Source organism: Bos indicus x Bos taurus, chromosome 5 (genome assembly GCF_003369695.1).
Source record: "Bos indicus x Bos taurus breed Angus x Brahman F1 hybrid chromosome 5, Bos_hybrid_MaternalHap_v2.0, whole genome shotgun sequence".
Classification (NCBI taxonomy): Eukaryota; Metazoa; Chordata; class Mammalia; order Artiodactyla; family Bovidae; genus Bos; species Bos indicus x Bos taurus.
In genome coordinates, this window is record NC_040080.1 from 110,813,453 (window position 1) to 110,831,622 (window position 18,170).

The window sequence follows — 18,170 nt, forward strand, 5'->3', positions numbered from 1 at the left end:
GAAGGCTGAACTTCTACCCCTACTTTGTAATAATGAGATAGCCCCTTCCCATCTTTTCTGCTAGAGCAGGGCCAAAAACATCAGCAAACATATAAGATTTAAGCATGATCTGGACTCTTATAGTGCTCAAAGTGTCCAGATTTTAAATGAAAATTAATTGTCATACAAAGGAAAATCTCTAATTGAATGAAAAAGACAATGGAGACCAGCATTGAGATTACTGAGATATTAATCTTAAAATTATTTGACAAAGATTGTAAGAGCATCTATCACAAAAATGCTTCAACAAGCAATTACAAGTATGCTTGAAACAAATGAAAAAAAGTTGCAGCCAAAAAAAGTCTGCAAAGAAATATAAGATGAAGAATCAAATGGAAATTTTGGAATTGAAAAAATATAATAACTGAAATAAATAACAGATAGGCTTAACGGCAGAATGGAGGGGATAGAAGAAAGAATTGGTGAACCGAAAAACAGAACAATAGAAATGACCAAGATGGGCAACAGAGAGAAACTAGACTAAAATTAAATGAACAGAGCCTCAAGGGCCAGTGGGACTATACCAGAGAGCTCACATTTATGCCTTTGGGGTCGCAGAAGAAGAGAGAGGGCATGGCTGGAGAAGTGTTTAAAGAAATAATAAATAATAGCTAAAAACTTACTTAAACTTGGCAAAAGTATAAACCTACAGATTCAAGAAGTTTAGCAAATTTGAAACAGGATAAACCTTTCAGTTCTGAAAGCTAAAGACAAAAATTCGAAGCAGTGAGAAATTAAGATTGGGGCGGGGAGGATTGAACTAAAACAGACATCTCTTCAGAAACATGGAGACCAGAAAGACGTGGCACAACATTTGTCAAGTGCGGAAGGAAAGAACTGTTAATTTAAAAAAAACTTTCAGAAGTCCCAGGTCATAACTTTTGTTTGGATTCTTATTGTTACAATTATTTTCAGCTATTTTTTATTATGATAAAGAACTTTAAATATGAGATAGCAGAGTACATTCCCACTGAAGATGCATAAGGTTATTTATACTTATTTTATGATGTTGCTCAGAGACTTAAAAAGTAAATGCCATTTATTTTTGAAGTTAATGTTCTACTTACCATCTTTGAAAAGTTCAGGTAGCTTAATTTTCATAATTTCTGTCTCATTGGATGGTTTTGAGCGATTCATTTGAATTTTCAAGAAAATTATTTAAGTGGTTTTCTGACTTTTTTGTTTCTTTTAATTGTGATAGAAACGTAATATTGAATTTTAATAATGCTGCTGCTAAGTCACTTCAGTCGTGTCAGACTCTGTGCGACCCCATAGATGGCAGCCTACCAGGCTCCTCCATCCATGGGATTTTCCAGGCAAGAGTACTGGAGTGGAGGTATATTCATATTTTTTTTTGCTACAAATCGCGATAGACTTTTTCATCTTGCAGTACTAAAACTCTACCTGGTAAACACTAATTTCCCCTCCTCACTCCCCTAGTTCCTTGATAACTATCTTCCTCTCTGCTATTTTTATGATTTTGATAACTTTAGACATTTTATATGAGTGGAATCACACAGCGTTTGGCTTTTTGTGACTAGTTTATTTTGCTTACCGTAATGACCTTGAGTTCATCTGTGTAACAGAACTTTTTTCTTTAGGCTACACTGACATTTCGATTTTTAAAAAATTCATGGATTGAATACATGAAAAATCTATGTATTGGTTAAAACAACCTCTTGATACTAGTTTTTCTCCAGTAAATAACAATGTACATTATTCAGTTCTTGCTGATGAAATTTCTGTCTCTAATCACTGTGTTTTCATTAGCTTCTAATTTAAAGATAGACTTTTAAAACGAACTATTTCCCTTTATCAAGCAGTCTCTTCTGTAGTTTGGCTTTTGACAAAACTCAGAATCCAAGATAATTAATAGAATCCATCAAATTTGTGGTTCAAATTCAGTTGACACCGAATCATTCTAACCAAGATAGAATCCTACCCATCTAATATACCACATCCAAGTTGCATACAGTAACTTGATTAACAATTTTACACCTTTTATTAGATTTTTAGATTAACGCATAAGCAGTAATTTTATATACTTTGGATCATATCTTGATTTTGAGGTTTATTAATTATCCAAAATTATTTATTGACTTACAACTGTTAGATTAGCGTAAATCTCAGTAAACCTAGCCGTGAATCCACCGTTTTTCACTCCAATAATATATAATGATTTTAATCATTCAATAGGTGGCATCTCCTGGGTTTCCCTGTGGCTCAGGCAGTAAAGCGTCCGCTGGTAATGTGGGTTCGATCCCTGGGTTGGAAAGATGCCCTGGAGGAGGAAATGACTCTCTTGCCTGGAGAGTCCCCATGGACAGAGGAGCCTGGCAGGCTACAGTCCATGGGGTCGCAGAGTCAAAGATGACTGAGCAAGCCTGCCCCCTCCCTCTTTTTTAAACCCCGAAGTGTTCTAAAAAGTCACCTGTCTGAGAAACAGCCTAGTATTCTGACTTCCACTTTGGGACTCCTATGTGAAATCTTTGTTGTTGTTGTTGTTTTTCCCCCTCAAGAAATCTTAAATATAGTGTGTTTTCCTAATCAGGAGTCCCATGAGCTGCTTATAATACCCAGCCTTTTTTGTTCTGAAGGAAATCTAGCTGTCTGTTTTCAGTATCTCCAAGGGTCCCACGAAGTGAATTTCTGGTATTCCAGATCGCCATTATTTTGTTTCATAAATTATCTTAAACATTGCTTTCTGAATGTGATGATTTCTCATGATGTGATAAAAGATAGAATTTTAACTTTTATTTTTAGACATCAACTCATTTAAACATAATGCAACCCTGTAAGTTATCTATAAACTAGGTTTCAAATGTTTTAAGTTAATGAATATCACACAGCTGTTAAGAAACTAAAGTGGGAATCACACCCAAAGTCTGCGGAATTTAAATGTTTATGCTTTTTTTCCTCACCAAACCAATCTTTGAATGATTTTTTCAGATTATTCATGGTAATAAATAAAAATGCCATGAGGTTTATTTATTGATTGACATATCTCTTTTAAAATTTACATTTGCAAATAGTAGTTTGAGAGTGCTAGAGAGATTTGTGAATTGTATGCATACATATTTATACCTAAACTTTTGGCTTAGGGATTGCTCCAGGGCCTACTTCCTGCCAGCAGTTTTCAGAGCTTTACTCTTGTTAGTTTCCCTTAACATCCTTCCTGTTTATATAAATTTTAGATCGACTCTTTTTTGGCTTTGAGCTGGTATCTCCTTGAGACTCTGCTTCCCTCTGCTGCAAGCACTGCAGCCACTCTGAGTGTCTTCCTTTTATTCTGTCTTTACATCTTATGAATGATTTTTAATACCTAGGCTAAATATAGGTGGCTCAACTATAAAGAATCCACCTGCAATGCAGGAGTCACAGGAGACACAGGTTTGATCTCTGGGTCCGGAAGATCCCCTGGAGTAAGAAATGGCAACCCACTCCAGTATTCTTGCCTGGAGAATCACATGGACAGAGGAGCCTGGCAGGCTACAGTCCATAGGGTCACAAAGAGTTGGACAGAGCTGAAGCAACTTAACACGCATATAAGCAAAATATAAGTGGTTTTATTTAAATATCTGATTGTTTGATTGAGATTTTGCGCAGCAGAATGCTTACCTACTCTCCTGGAGCATAGTAGTTACTATTGCACTAATATCTTTTTTTTCCCCTCCAGATTTATTCATTTATAGTATATAAATATTCTTCAGTACTTTTCTTTTTTTATTGGAGGATAATTGCTTTACATTGTTGTGATGATCTCTGCCATACATCAACACCAATCAGCCATAATTATATATATATATGTTTATTTATGGGCTTCCCTGGTGGCTCAGAGAATCTGCCTGCATTGCGGGATACCTGGGTTTGATCCCTGGGTCAGGAAGATCCCCTGGAGAAGGAAATGGCAACCCACTCCAGTACACTTGCCTGGAAAATTCCATGGGCTACAATCCATGGGGTCACAAAGAGTCAGACACGACTGAGCAACTTCACTTTCACATATATTTATATCCCCCCCCCAACCCACCCCTCTAGATCATCACGAGCACCAAGCTGTGCTCCCTGTTATACAGCAGTTTCCTGCTCGTTACCTGTTTTACACACGATAGTATGTATATGTTATTCATTTCTTTTATATTACGACTTTAAAGACTGTGCAACAGAAAAAGTTGCTTCAATTCACATGTGACTTCTGTTTGTAGACGTCCTGTGAACATCATAAAAATGAAAATTACTTCATATAAGGAGAAATGTTTATAACATGTTATTAAGTCTAAAAATACCAGGCTGCAAAATGGCATGGTAGCCACTCTTGTGGTCTGATATACATACACAAAATGAACTTGCTGCCGAAAACTAGGATAACAAATGCCACTCCCTCCCCACCACCTCTGAAAAATCCCCACTAATACAAATCTCTCCTAATGCAGGACTTCCCTGGTGGTCCAGTGGTTAAGACTCCACACTTCCAGTGCTGAGGGTGCAAGTTCAATCCCTGGTTGGGGAACTGAGATCCCAGGTGCCGTGAGGCATGGATGAAAAAACAAAGCAAAACCCTCCTAATGTTACCTCTGTTAACTTTATGGTATAATTTCCTTCTTCTCTCTTTCTCTTTCTTTCTGTCTTATAAAAGTTATATCTCCACATACATATTCATACCTAGTTGGGAAAATCCTTCTTAAACCAAAAAGTTGACAGACCTGACTTCATATAACCTTTAAACTTCACTCATAACAGAATACTGTCAGAAATATTTTTTTAATGTAGTGACCATATAGTAAATGTAGTGTAATGTAAATGTAGTGACAATATACTTGCAACATGTCTATTAGAAGTAGGGAATAACTTAGTTTTTTGTGAATCATTAATTAGTATAGACATCCATACAAATTAAAAACTTCAGTTTATCATAGATACCTTCCTCGCCCTTGCTTCTTATATCTAGCTGATCTTTAGGATCTCCTAGATATCTCTGAAATTTATCCATTTCCTCCATCAAATTCAAACTTCCAACATAATTTTTCTCTTCTGATGCAGTAGCTCATTAGCTGGTGTGCCTGCTTTCTTTCTCCATTCTATTTGTTTTCCATACTGCACAAAGTGATCTTTTTGAAACACATAAATGATCATTTAAGGATCTTACAAAATAAACACTAACTTCGGGGTGTACATGACAGAAACTATGTAGAGATTGATTAATTCTTTTTCAGTTACTCCCAGGAAAATGAACCAGGCCCTTGTCTAGCCATAGTCCATAGGGTTGCAGAGTCAAACACTGCTGAGGCCACTTAACACGCACATAAGCACTTGTCTAGTTATACATGTTTCCTGTCACAGGGTTTTGGTTCTGGCACACACACTCCTTCCGTTACGTTTGCTGCTAGTACCTGTATATTCTTCAGGGAATCCTTTCCTGACCTTACTAAATCAAAATTCTATTAATTCACTTATAGAGATAAAAGTCTCTGTCATAAGGCATCAAAGTTTTACATTAATTTAGATAAATAATCTAGCTCTCTTTCTAGATTATAAAATCATTGAGGGGAAGCTCTGCATCTGTTTTTGTTTGCTATTATATTCTGACATGTAACAGAGTGCTCAATACATAGTAGACACTTGTCTTAGCTTTGACTGCTGTAAGAAAAATACTATAAACTAGGAGGCTTAAATGGCAGGCATTTGTTTCTCACAGTTCTGGAGACTAGAGAGTTTAAGACACACAATTCTGTGTCTTGGGAGGGCTCCTTTCCTGGCTTGGAGGCGGCTGCCATCTTGCTGTGTACTCAAATGTAGAGAGACAGTGAGCTCTATTATTTTCTTTAAATATATTAATCTCATCATGGATTCTCCAACCTCATGATCTGATCTGTACCTAAATTTCCTTTCCCAAATCCTGTCTCTTAATGGCATGACGTTGGTAGTTTGGGGTTTCAACATGAATTTTGGAGGAATACAAAGTCACTCAATCTGTAACATCCGTTAAGTGTTTGTTGAATTAATGCAGACGTTAAAAATAAAAGTGAAAATGTAAATGGAAAGTTCACAAAAGGAGAAAATCCAAAGCTAGTAAACATAACCAGATATTTTCAACCTCCTGTGTAGTCAGGAAATAAAATGATGATAAGGTGTTTTATTCTCATCACATTGAGAAAAATTTTAAAGATTGATAATGTCAAATGTCCATTTAAGAACACATCCATTAGCAGGATAGTATTAAAAAAATTGATCCAGTCATATCGTGAAATATTTTTCAGCTATTAAAAGGCAAGTGTTGCATTCTAGTGCATTTAAAGTAATCCCATTAATTTTGTTTTACAAAAAGAACCTCAAAAGTAACTATGTATATTTGTTTATATACAAACATATAAATTTACAGAAAACTGCAGATGGTGACTGCAGCCATGAAATTAAAAGACGCTTACTCCTTGGAAGGAAAGTTATGACCAACCTAGATAGCATATTCAAAAGCAGAGACATTACTTTGCCAACAGAGGTCTGTCTAGTCAAGGCTATGGTTTTTCCAGTAGTCATGTATGGATATGAGAGTTGGACTGTGAAGAAAGCTGAGCACCGAAGAATTGATGCTTTTGAACTGTGGTGTTGGAGAAGACTCTTGAGAGTCCCTTGGACTGCAAGGAGATCCAACCTGTCCATTCTAAAGGAGATCAGTCCTTGGTGTTCTTTGGAAGGAGTGATGCTAAAGCTGAAACTCCAACACTTTGGCCACCTCATGCGAAGAGTTGACTCATTGGAAAAGACTCTGATGCTGGGAGGGATTGGGGGCAGGAGGAGAAGGGGACGACAGAGGATGAGATGGCTGGATGGCATCACTGATTCGATGGATGTGAGTCTCAGTGAACTCCGGGAGTTGGTGATGCACAGGGAGGCCTGGCATGCTGCAATTCATGGGGTCGCAAAGAGTCGGACATGACTGAGTGACTGAACTGAACTGAACTGGAAGGATCCTTGCCATGCTATTGATTGTGTTTATCTCTGAGAGGGAACATGACAATAAAAGAGGTATAGAGTTTTTTCTTTTTAAAAAACTCTGTGGGCTTTTTTTTTTCTTATTCACTGTTTTTATAATGCATATATTGTCATGTAGCCTATAAAAACAAATAAGGGTAGATTGATTTAGGGATATGAGAAAAAAAGAACCATTCTTTACATAAAGAAAAGTAAAATCACGGATGCCAAAAGAACATGGTTTAGTCTGGAACTACAAACAGTTTCATATTATTGGAATCTAAAATGTGGAAAGAAGAGTACGAGACTGAAAAGAAGATAAAACCAGATCAATAAGGGCCATGTGTGTTTTCTCCTAGCATGGACAAGCATTCCGAGAATCTTTAATTGAAAATTGACTCCAGTCATGTCAAATAAATGATTCTGGAAGATATGCAGTTTGTTTAGTGAAAGAGATTCATAACCATCTGGATCCCTTGATCCCTTTGGCAGGTGTGATGAAGCATGTGAATCTCTTCTTAGTATTGTATTTCAGATGCATAAAATAGTGCACATTATGTGTATTCTTCTTCAGTAACACATTAAAAAGACCTCCTAGTTGATCTGCTAATTACCTTAATTTCAAAATAGTGATGAGCATGAACAGTATTTTAAGATATCTGTACCAGCTGAATGACTTTCTGCATTATATTCATGAGTCTCGGGTTAGGAACTTTTGCTTATGGCATGAGACTGGGAGTGTGAAGATCAGTTAGGGAACTAGTCAATATGGAGATAATGAAAAATCTTAATGGAGACAGTCTGAAATAATCCTATGAAAGATTTCATAATTGTTTTACAATATTTGTGGTATTTTAATGACATTTTTGCATTAGTATTTGTACAATATTAATATGTGTTTGTATTAGTATTGTATTAGTGTATTCCTTAAGAAAAATTAGGAAAACGAAATTTTAAAAAGAAAAGAAAGCATGCTTTATGGTAGTTTCTTAAAGCTTACATAATGCCTATGCTTTCCTTTGTTTTTATTGCTGCTCTTGCATAGAAGCTTACCTCATTAGCTGTTCATTTAGTCTTATTTCAATGATACCATCATTGCTTAACTCTCTTCCCTTTAATTCTGCAGGTTTTTGATTGGTCAGGGAGCACATGTAGGAGCTGTCAACAGTGAAGGAGACACACCTTTAGATATCGCTGAGGAGGAGGCAATGGAAGAGCTACTGCAGAATGAAGTTAATCGGCAAGGTAGTGTAAAGCAGCCTAAACGGAAAGCATGTTTAAAACTGTCTTGTGTAAAGTACAATACTTTTTCAATAAATAATTGTTGACATTGAAGGACAGTTATAATTTGAGTGTGAAAAAAATCAGTTTACTTAATAATATGTGCAGTAAGGTTCTACTTGAACAAGTGTATGATTCTTAACTTTACATCTTTTTAATATTTTTCAAGTTGAAAGAAGTACATTGTAAGTGGTAGGATCAGGCATAAAGTTACCTGTCAATAAAAACTTTGGAGATAAGTAAAACAGACAAAGAAGAAAGGAAGTGTACGGGGCGAACAGGACACATTTAAATAGAACGGTCAAGAAGTCCTCACTGATAAGGATGCACTTAAGCTAAGATCTTCTCCAGGCGATGGAGTGAATCATACAGGTCTGGGGAAAGAACACTGCATACCGTGGGAGCAGTGAATTCGCGGATGGGAGGATGCTTGATGCTTTCAGAGGAGCAGTGAGACTCGTGTGACTGAAGCAGACAGAACATGGAAGAGGCTGGAAGGAGATGAGGTCCCAGAAGGAGCAGTGGACCACATCACTCAAGGCCATGTGGGCCATTGGAAGGATTTTAGCTTTTAATCTGAGTGAAATTGGGGGTCAGTGGAGAGACTGAGATTAGAAGAGTGACATGATCTGATTTATTGTAGAAAGGGTCTCTGGGGCTGCTGTGTTGAGAATGGATTGTAGCAAGGTAAGGGCAGCAGTACGGGAACGGCAAGGGGAGAAGTAGGGTGGTAGTAGACAAAGTGAGGAGAAAAGTGTGGGTTTTAGATATATTGTGAAGATTTGACCAAGAAGATCATCGCATGATTAAAAGTAGGGCATGTAAGAAGAAGGCAGGGAAGATTCTGAGGTTTGGTTTGAGCAACTAGATGGATGAAGTTTTTATGAGAGATGTGAATATTGTGGAAAAAGTAAGTTTTATATGGAAAGGTTCAGGGCTTCGTTTTTTAGACATGTTAAGTTTGTTTTGCCTGCTAGATATCCAGGCAGTTGAATATGTTAGTAGAGAGAGGTACAAGCTAGAGATATGCATTTGGGAGATGTCAATTTATAGTGATAGATGATTGCTTATGGATAGAATTTCTTTTAGGAGTGATGAGTGTTCCAAAACTAATTGTGGTAATGGTTGCACAACTCTGCAGATTTACTAAAAACCACTAAATTGTTTACTTTAAATTGTGTGAATTATATCTCAATAAATATAAAGCAATTCCTCTTCTGGGCACATAACCAAAGAATTAAAAGGAAAGTTTCAAAGAGACTTTTATACACCCATGTTTATAGCATTATTCACAATAACTAAAAGATGGAAGAAAACCAAATGTTCATCAATGGGTGAGTGAATAAACAATATATAGTATATACTTACAGTGAAATACTGTTCAGCATTAAGAAGGAAATTCTGACATACGCTGTAGCCTGGTTGAACCTTGAGAGCATTATGCTATGTGAAATAAGGCAGTCACAAAAAGATAGTTACTGTCTGATTTCACTTACATGAGGTACCTCAAGTACTGAAAATCCTAGAGAAAGTGGAATGATGGTTGTCAGGAGTTGGGAGGAGGTGGGAATGGGGATTTGTTGTTTAATTAGCACACTGTTTCAGTTTTGCAAGATGAAAAGTGTTCTGAAGATTGAGCAACAATGTAAATGTACTTAACACTGCTGAACTGTCTACTTAAAATGATTATTAAGATAGTAAATTTTATTAAGTATATTTTACTTCCATTTTTAAAAAACGTGTATATACATTACTGTGATTTCCACTGTAGTATTATGTCTAGGCAGTGATTGAATGAGTATTATCAGAAAAGAACTATGTTGTATAAGATATGGAGTATTGGTTTAGAGAGGGCTGAGTCTTGCGGAAGTGTGGTTCATTAAATAAAAGCAAAGAAATAGAAGCTAAGTGAAAAGAAATTTTTATTTCTTGGGATTGGGAAAATTCATAAGGACTACCTGGTTGCTTTGGGGCTTCCCAGGTGACGCAGTGGTAAAGAATCCACCTGCCAGTGCAGGAGACATGAGAGACTCGGGTTCAATCCTGTGGTAGAGAATCCCCTGGAGTAGGAAATAGTACTCTTGCCTGGAAAATTCCATGGACAGAAGAGCCTAGTGGGCTATCATCCATGGAGTCACAAAGAGTTGAACATGACTCAACACACACACACTTCTGGCTGTTTAAAAAACAAATCTTGGGCACTAAAACTGAGGAACTATTTAAATGCTTAAATAGAGCTGAAGCATTGTAACAAGTAGCTGAAGGTACCTGGAGTCCAGAAGAAACAAGGTCCATGTTACAACAGTAGTCATAAACTAGAGCTTGGAGAAATCCGCAGAAGAGCTTCGAACAGTTCTGTCCTAAGCGTGCGATTTTGGAGTAATGGGAGAGTCAAGACTTGAAGAAAGCAGAAGAGTGGGTATAAAACACCACAACCTAGAAGGAAAGAGTACCTTATCTGTCCATCTTGCCCTGATTAGTACCCAGATAGATAGCAACTGGGAAAGGCATGGAGATGTACTGAAAACTTCTTGTCTTTAGTTTCTTTCTATATAAAGGAAACCGTTAGCAAGGCTGATTTTAGTTGTAATGATTCATTCAATTTTGATTAATGTGCCAGCACTTTTGTTTTGAGTGCTGGGTATTTAAACAAAAAAATGGAACAAACGTTGCTCTTGAGGATCTCACAGGGTGGTGGAAGTGACAGCTCCATAAACAGAACTTTACAGTGCTGTGCGCTAAACCACAGGCAGGAGCGGGACGATGCGGGAGAACAGGAAAGACTGTGACTGACTGCTTTCAGTAGCGGGAAGGGTTTGCGAGAGAGGACATTTGAGAGGGAGTTTGCTTGGCAGAGAAAAGGTATGATGGACAAAAAAGGCATGTCAGAAGGGGTTATCAACAAGTGCAAAAAAAAAAGGGATCGGAAACATAGCAAATGCAGAGAATTCACTAGAGTTGGAAGGGAGTAAGAAAATCAAGATAGTATGAGATTGAGACTTGAAAAGATTAGACTAGAGCCAGATGATGGACATCTATTTTGTAGGCATTAGATGCAACAGAGATCCCCAGCAGGAAATTAACCTGATTGGATTTGGTGTTTAGTAATAAAGCTGGTGGTAATCTGGAGGATGAACTCAAATGGGGAATATATGTTGGCATGCCTTCCCTGAGGAAGACTCTTCACTTAATCCAGGTGAGAGACCAGTAAGGCCAAAGTAATTATATTTAAGGTGGAAGAGAGCAAAGATCCAGGGTTGTTTTCAGAAAATATTAAGGTAAAATTAAAACAGCTTGGTGAGTAATTGAATATGGAGTTGAAGGAAGAATTGAGACCAGCTAATTTGCCTCCTGAGATTTCCAGTTTAAGATGTGATTATTGGGCGATTTCACACAAAAAGGTGGAACAAAGCAGGAACAAATTTAGAACGTGCATGAGTTTGTTTTGAGGTGTATTGAATTTGTGGTTGCTAAAGCACATCTGAATGGCAGTGTTCAGTGCCATGTTGGAATCTAGGCAATGTCAGGATGGAAAATGTAAATCTGGAAAAATGATAGATGAGAAATTCTGGAAAATAATATATAATATGACCCTGAAACTGAAAGTGAAGCACTGATACTAAAAATAAAAGCTACCTCTTTTTTAAATATCTAAATACTAGTTATTGAGCAGAAGACTTTACATGAATTATTTCATTTCATCCTTAGAGCAATTCTACAAGGTTAATAGTGCTGTCACTGCATTTTATAGATGAGAAAAGGAGATTCAGAGATTTGCCCAAGGTCAAACAGGTAGAAAGTGGTGCTGTATGTGGTTCAGTCCCAAACAGTGTAGCAGATACCTTGCGCCCCACACTCTTCATCACAGTACCACACTGCACTCTGTTAGGAATGTCTCCTAGAAATATTTCCTGATGTTCATTTATTCATGGGAATAATAAATGGGAATACATGACTTATATAATATAACTTTATTCCAAAGGAAAAAAGATAGGGGCATCTCTCTCTATCTATCAGTAGAGTTGAACAATTTATAAAAGGAGCCTCCTAAATATATCGCTAGTAATGACAAGATTTCTCAAATTATTTATCCTGATATGAAAGTTATTATTTAATATTTTAAAATTCTTTAGTCATTCTTTTGGCTCTTGTTTCTTGTTCTGATATACATGATTAACAACTAATCATGCTTAAGTAAATTTCCTTTGAAAGTAGTAAGAATTGAATAGTAGATGAAAGTATTTCTGATTTATGTTTTAAAGTAATTTTCTTTATTTAGCTTGGAATACAAGTCAATTTTTGCACCTCTTTTCTAACCAAATTCCAATTCAGTTTTATGTTTTCTTACCTAAGAGAATTGACTAACATTTTTTTATAAGCTAACATTTATTATTTCTTAATAGTACTGACAGATGGTAAATAGTCTAGTCACTTTATTATATCATACCCCATTTAGTTCAGTATACATTGTTTTCATTGTTTAAAAGTTTTGCAATTATAGGTAAACTAAAGACCAGTAGGTGAATTAAAGACCAGTAAAATGCTTTATAGGATCTTTTCCCTATTAGTCCACAAGGCAATAAAAGAGAAGCAGAATCATAGACTTTTAGAACTGATCATGATAATTAACACCTTACTGCTTATTCCTCTTCTAAATACTTCACATATATTAATTAATTTAATCCTCACAACAACATTGTGGATAGTTACTTTGATTATTCCTAACTCACAAATAAAGAAACTGAATGTTAGTGTGGATTGTGTCTTGCTCAAGATGATAGAGCTAGTAAGTGGCAGATCAGGGATTGAAACCAAGCAGTGTAGATTCAGGTCTGTGTTCTTAACTCATTATACTAATATTGAAAGAAGTTATGGCTGTCTGAAGGTTACTAGCCTAGTTAAAATACTGGAATTAGAAAACAAGTATTGTTCTCTCTCTATATATATATTCTATATATATATTTATATTGTCTGATGAGGTTTAAAAAATACGTAATTGTCCATCCCTGTAATCATTGGTATTTTTTTAAAGATTTTAAAAGGAAGAAAAGTGTTGTTAGGTTTTTTGGTAACTGAATTTACTTAAACATAAGAAATTTCCCTTCACATATACTTAAATTTTAGACTTGAGTTGTTTTTATATATAATTTATATAAAGGCACAATTTGGTGGCAACAGAGGGTAATTGCTTTGTAATAAGATAAAGATAGCATGAAATTAGATAAATCCAGAAGTAAAAAGTAGATAATTTATTTATTTCAAGTCCAGAGGAAATTTAGAATAATAAAAGATAGTAACAGTTAGGCTGTTTACGATGGTAAAGAGAAAAGGGATAAAGATAATAAATAGGTTCATGTTTTAAAAGACATAGTTAAAAAAAAAAGCATAAGAAAATAAATCAGTCTGAGAAAAGTCTTTTAGTAGAAATATTCTTAATGTATTACAGTTGCAGCCTTATAATTTCTTTTATGAATAACATTAGAAGACATCTTCAATAAGATGGGCTGGTTATCTTTTGATAGGAAATTTATAATGTAAAATTGATTTTTTATAGAAATGGTGATGCTTTGTAACTAATAGGTTTTATTTGTTCTATATTATACATATAATTGTTTTATGAAGTCAGTTTGGAAAGTCTTACTGTTAGTTTCTTTCATATGTGGTAATAAGATCTCTAGATGTTATTATCTCAAGATGACTTTAGCTGGTACTTCTGTAATCTTGGGATTTTAAAAATACTTTTCCATTTTTGCCTACTTTTTTAAGATTGAGCTTCAGTTCAACAGTTCAGTTGTGTCTTGAATAAATAAAGCAAGCAAGATAAAGATACATTCCAGGTAGAGGATAACAGCTTGCACAGTAGCACAAGCAAGTGATGTACTTGACCTATGTGAAGATCCCAGATGGTTAGAGCGCTGGGTGATGATAGAGGAGAAATACTAGAGATTAAAAATGCCTTGAGACCAAATCATAAATGGCTTTGTATGCTACACTTAAGAGCTTGAGCTTTGTCTTATAAGAGCTTAGCAATCAGTGACAGGTTTTTATAGAAAAGTGAGATGATCATATTTTAATACCGAAAAACCAGTCTTGTGATCATGTGGGGAATGACTCAGAAGGGACTGAGGTGAATGAATTAAGGGCCAGCTGTAGTCATCAAAGTGTGAGATATAAGATATGAATTAAAATAGCATAAGGCAATGACACCCCACTCCAGTACTCTTCTTGCCTGGCAAATCCTATGGACGGAGGAGCCTGGTAGGCTGCAGTCCATGGGGTCGCTAAGAGTCGGACATGACTGAGTGACTTCACTTTCACTTTTTCACTTTCATGCATTGGAGAAGAAAATGGCAACCCACTCTAGTGTTCTTGCCTGGAGAATCCCAGGGACGGCAGAATCTGGTGGGCTGCAATCCATGGGGTCGCACAGAGTCAGACACGACTGAAGTGACTTAGCAGCGGCAGCAAGGAGCCATTACAAAGACATTCTAGGAGATGGCAACTCACAATCTGCCAACTAATTGGATGAGGGCTGGAGATAAGGTAAAGGGAGGGATTAAGGATGACCTCCAGGTTTCTAGGCAAGTGTTGGAACCTAAGGCTTCTCTGGTGGCTCAGCGTAATGAACCCTCCTGCCAATGCAGGAGACTCCAGTTCAAAACCTGGATCAGGAAGATGCCCAGGAGAAGGAACTGGCAACCCACTCCAGTATTCTTGCCTGGAGAATCCCATGGACAGAGGAGCCTGGCAGACTGCAGTCCTTGAGGTCGCAAAAGAGTCGGACACAATTTAGCAACTAAACAGTATTCATTTAGTAAACATTTACTGATCCTTTTTACTTTAGATCAGGTACCCATCCAGATGATGGGGATAGAAGATAAAAAAGCAGTATCTTCACCTTTTTAAAAACTCTTAAAACTTATGATCTTCTAAAGTGTAAATGATGTGATGTGTGCTGTTTTTTAAATAGCCAGCATTTGAAAACATAAGATAACATGAGATTACTGAAGAATTTCAGGATTAACTTTTCTCTTTTAATTTTTTTCTTAGAATGTTGAGCTCTTTGAAGGTTCTATTCCATTCTGAATTCCCTCAACCTAGCACAATGCTTATCACCTTATCACCTCAACTAGCACAATGCTTCAAGCTTTTAAATGAATAAACATCTGTAAATCTTATTATTAAAATTATAAAACTGATACTAACGGTATGAACAGTGTACTGTGTTGGTTAAAAAATAACCTGTCTTAAGGCCTGTTGAATTTTACATGAAGACAGGACCTCCAAGTTGAAGTGTTTTAATAAATATTTATGCCTACTAGGCTAGAGTTCAGAGAACTAGTCAGAGCAGGTGGATAGAAAATTGAGACTTAAATATATATGATTGTGTTAAAAAAATCTGTTTTTTAGACGAAAGGAAGATATACCTTCGGGAATGTTCAAATATTCAAAAACAAAAGGAATAAGCAGAAAAGGTTAAATAAAAAAGCCAAAAAAATATTGTAAGGACAAAAATTAAGTAGTCAATTAAAAATGCTAATAAAATATCTACAGTATTCCCGCATTTCTTTAACCAGCGTGTTCTAGGCAGCCCAGTTTTCAAAAATATAATATCACTTTTAATTTTCACTTAAAATGATTGAGATAATTTTATTTCCAAACAAAAACATTTTCTATAGAGAAAAAAATAAAAAGTTATTTTTATCATATCAGGGGTTGATATAGAAGCAGCTCGAAAAGAAGAGGAACGAATAATGCTTAGAGATGCCAGACAGTGGTTAAATAGTGGTCATATAAATGATGTCCGGCATGCAAAATCTGGAGGTACAGCGCTTCACGTTGCAGCCGCCAAGGGCTATACAGAAGTTTTAAAGTAAGTATTGCTTCTCACAGTTGTTTTTCTGTGCTTCTCACAGTTGTTTTTCTGCTTTGTTTTCTTTGTTTCATTTTTCCTTTTTTAAGATACCTGCTAATGTTATTTTGAAACAGTTTTTGAAAATTACTTAAATGAATGTTATTGTTTTGTTTCTGAAGTTCTTTCATTCTCAGATTTTTATTATTCTCCTGTTGTTTTTTTCCATTGCAGTTTTCTGATAAGTAAAATTTAAGTGTCAGACAACCATTATGTGTTACCTTCTGGTCTGGTAAATTATTAGAGTCTCTTTGAGGTTCTCAGATAGGTGAGCTCTGGATACAGAAACTAAGAACAATGTTGTATATAATATGTACTATCAAATTCTGAGAGTCGTACTGATTATTTACTTACATATAATTTGTCTGATTTTGGTTTTTTTTTTAAGATTTTCACTATGTGAGCACTGGAATTCAGAGAGCCATTAGCATAATATTAAACCATAAGCAACTTAGACTATACAGTAAGTCCCCTATCTATGAACAAGTTCTGTTCCAAGAGTTTATTCATAACACCAATTTGTAAGTCCAACAGAGTTAGCCTAGGTACCCAATTAACACAATTGGTTATATAGTATTGTGCTTAATAGATTTATGATACTTTCACACAAATAATATATAAAGGCAAGCAAGAAATAAAGAAAACTTGTTTAATCTTACAGTACAATACCTTGAAAAGTATAGTACTACAACACAGTAGCTGGCATACAGGGTGGGCATTGAATGAGCAGACAGAAAGAGTTGCTGACTGGAGGAGGGAGAGATGGTGGGAGATGGTAGAGCTGAAGGATCATCAGCAACAGGAAGCAGAGGACAAGCTGCAGTGTCACTCATGTTTGACGTTGATGGCACAGGTTCTGGTTCCTTGCTGGGTTCAATTCTATCTACCCTCTTGAAAAAATGACCCAGTGTTGTCTGGGTAGTACCTCTTTTTTCTCTTCTCGTAGATGTCACGGTAGCACTGGATGGCATTCTGAAAGGCTGCTGCAACCTTCCTGTCCTGTTCTGCATTTGGGTCCTGTGACTCAAAAGCTTTCTGTGCCTCCTCAGATGAAGAAACTCCCCTTGCCATTTCCTGTGTCGTAAATCGCTTCTGTTCTTCAGTTAACTTCTTCCTCTTGTCTCTCTTCGTCCTTTCTCTGGGCCTCCAGTTCCATCTTTTCACCTCACTCCACTCTCTTAATTACTGTCACTGTTGTTCCATTGTTATTGCTTGGTACCTCTTGGCAGCACCAGGTACATCAGTGCTGCTTTTACGCTTGCTCCTGGAATCCTAGGCTTGAAATAAAGGTACTGTACTACTGTACTGTATACAGTACTGAATGGTAAAGTACTCAAAAGCACAACCACTGTGGTAGACGCACACACGTGGTGGTGTACGCCAGGCACGTGAACCAACTTCTGTGATTGGACGTGTGAATATGTGTTCACATCTTTGAAAGTTCCAAACTTAAAGGTTTGTATATAGGGGACTTACTTATTGACCAACAAATATTCTTAGGAAAAGCTCTTTTATGTCACAACAAATTTGCGTTTTGGTTTTTTCTTATGCAATGCAAAGGTGTTGGCAACTATGTATAAAAAAAGAATTCATTGCATAACTTTTGTTATATGTATGTGAAAGCTAATAAGACTGGCCCTCAGCAAAATCTACTGCACCCTTTATGTTGCGCTTATTTCATCTGGGCCTCTAATATAAATCTGTCCTTATTCCCTCTCTTCCGTAAGAACAGTGATGGGTCAGTTATTCTAGATTCCTCCTATTTCAGTCTCTGCTCACTTCAGGAACTTAAGCCTTCTCCTAGAATGGTACATTTAACTCTTTAATTAGTTTCCTTGTCTCATCTGTTTCTCCCTAGTACAAAACTTTTCCAAACTTTCAAGGCCCATTAGTGTGGGTCATGAAATGCACTTAGTGAATTGCAAACAGCATTTAAAAGAAAATAATTGAAAATATCAAAGAGTATTAC

At 36.3% G+C, this 18,170-nt stretch overlaps 1 protein-coding gene across 6 annotated transcripts in view; it reads left to right on the top strand.

Annotated features, from left to right (window-relative positions):
• PPP1R12A (protein phosphatase 1 regulatory subunit 12A) overlaps positions 1 to 18,170 on the top strand; it is a 167,358-nt gene that overhangs the window by 83,309 nt on the left and 65,879 nt on the right. For all 6 annotated transcript variants that reach the window (XM_027543288.1, XM_027543287.1, XM_027543286.1 and 3 more), the window contains exons 3-4: positions 8,135 to 8,253; positions 16,003 to 16,162. In XM_027543288.1, coding sequence (XP_027399089.1) covers positions 8,135 to 8,253; positions 16,003 to 16,162 — 279 coding nt within the window. The remainder of the gene's footprint in view (positions 1 to 8,134; positions 8,254 to 16,002; positions 16,163 to 18,170) is intronic.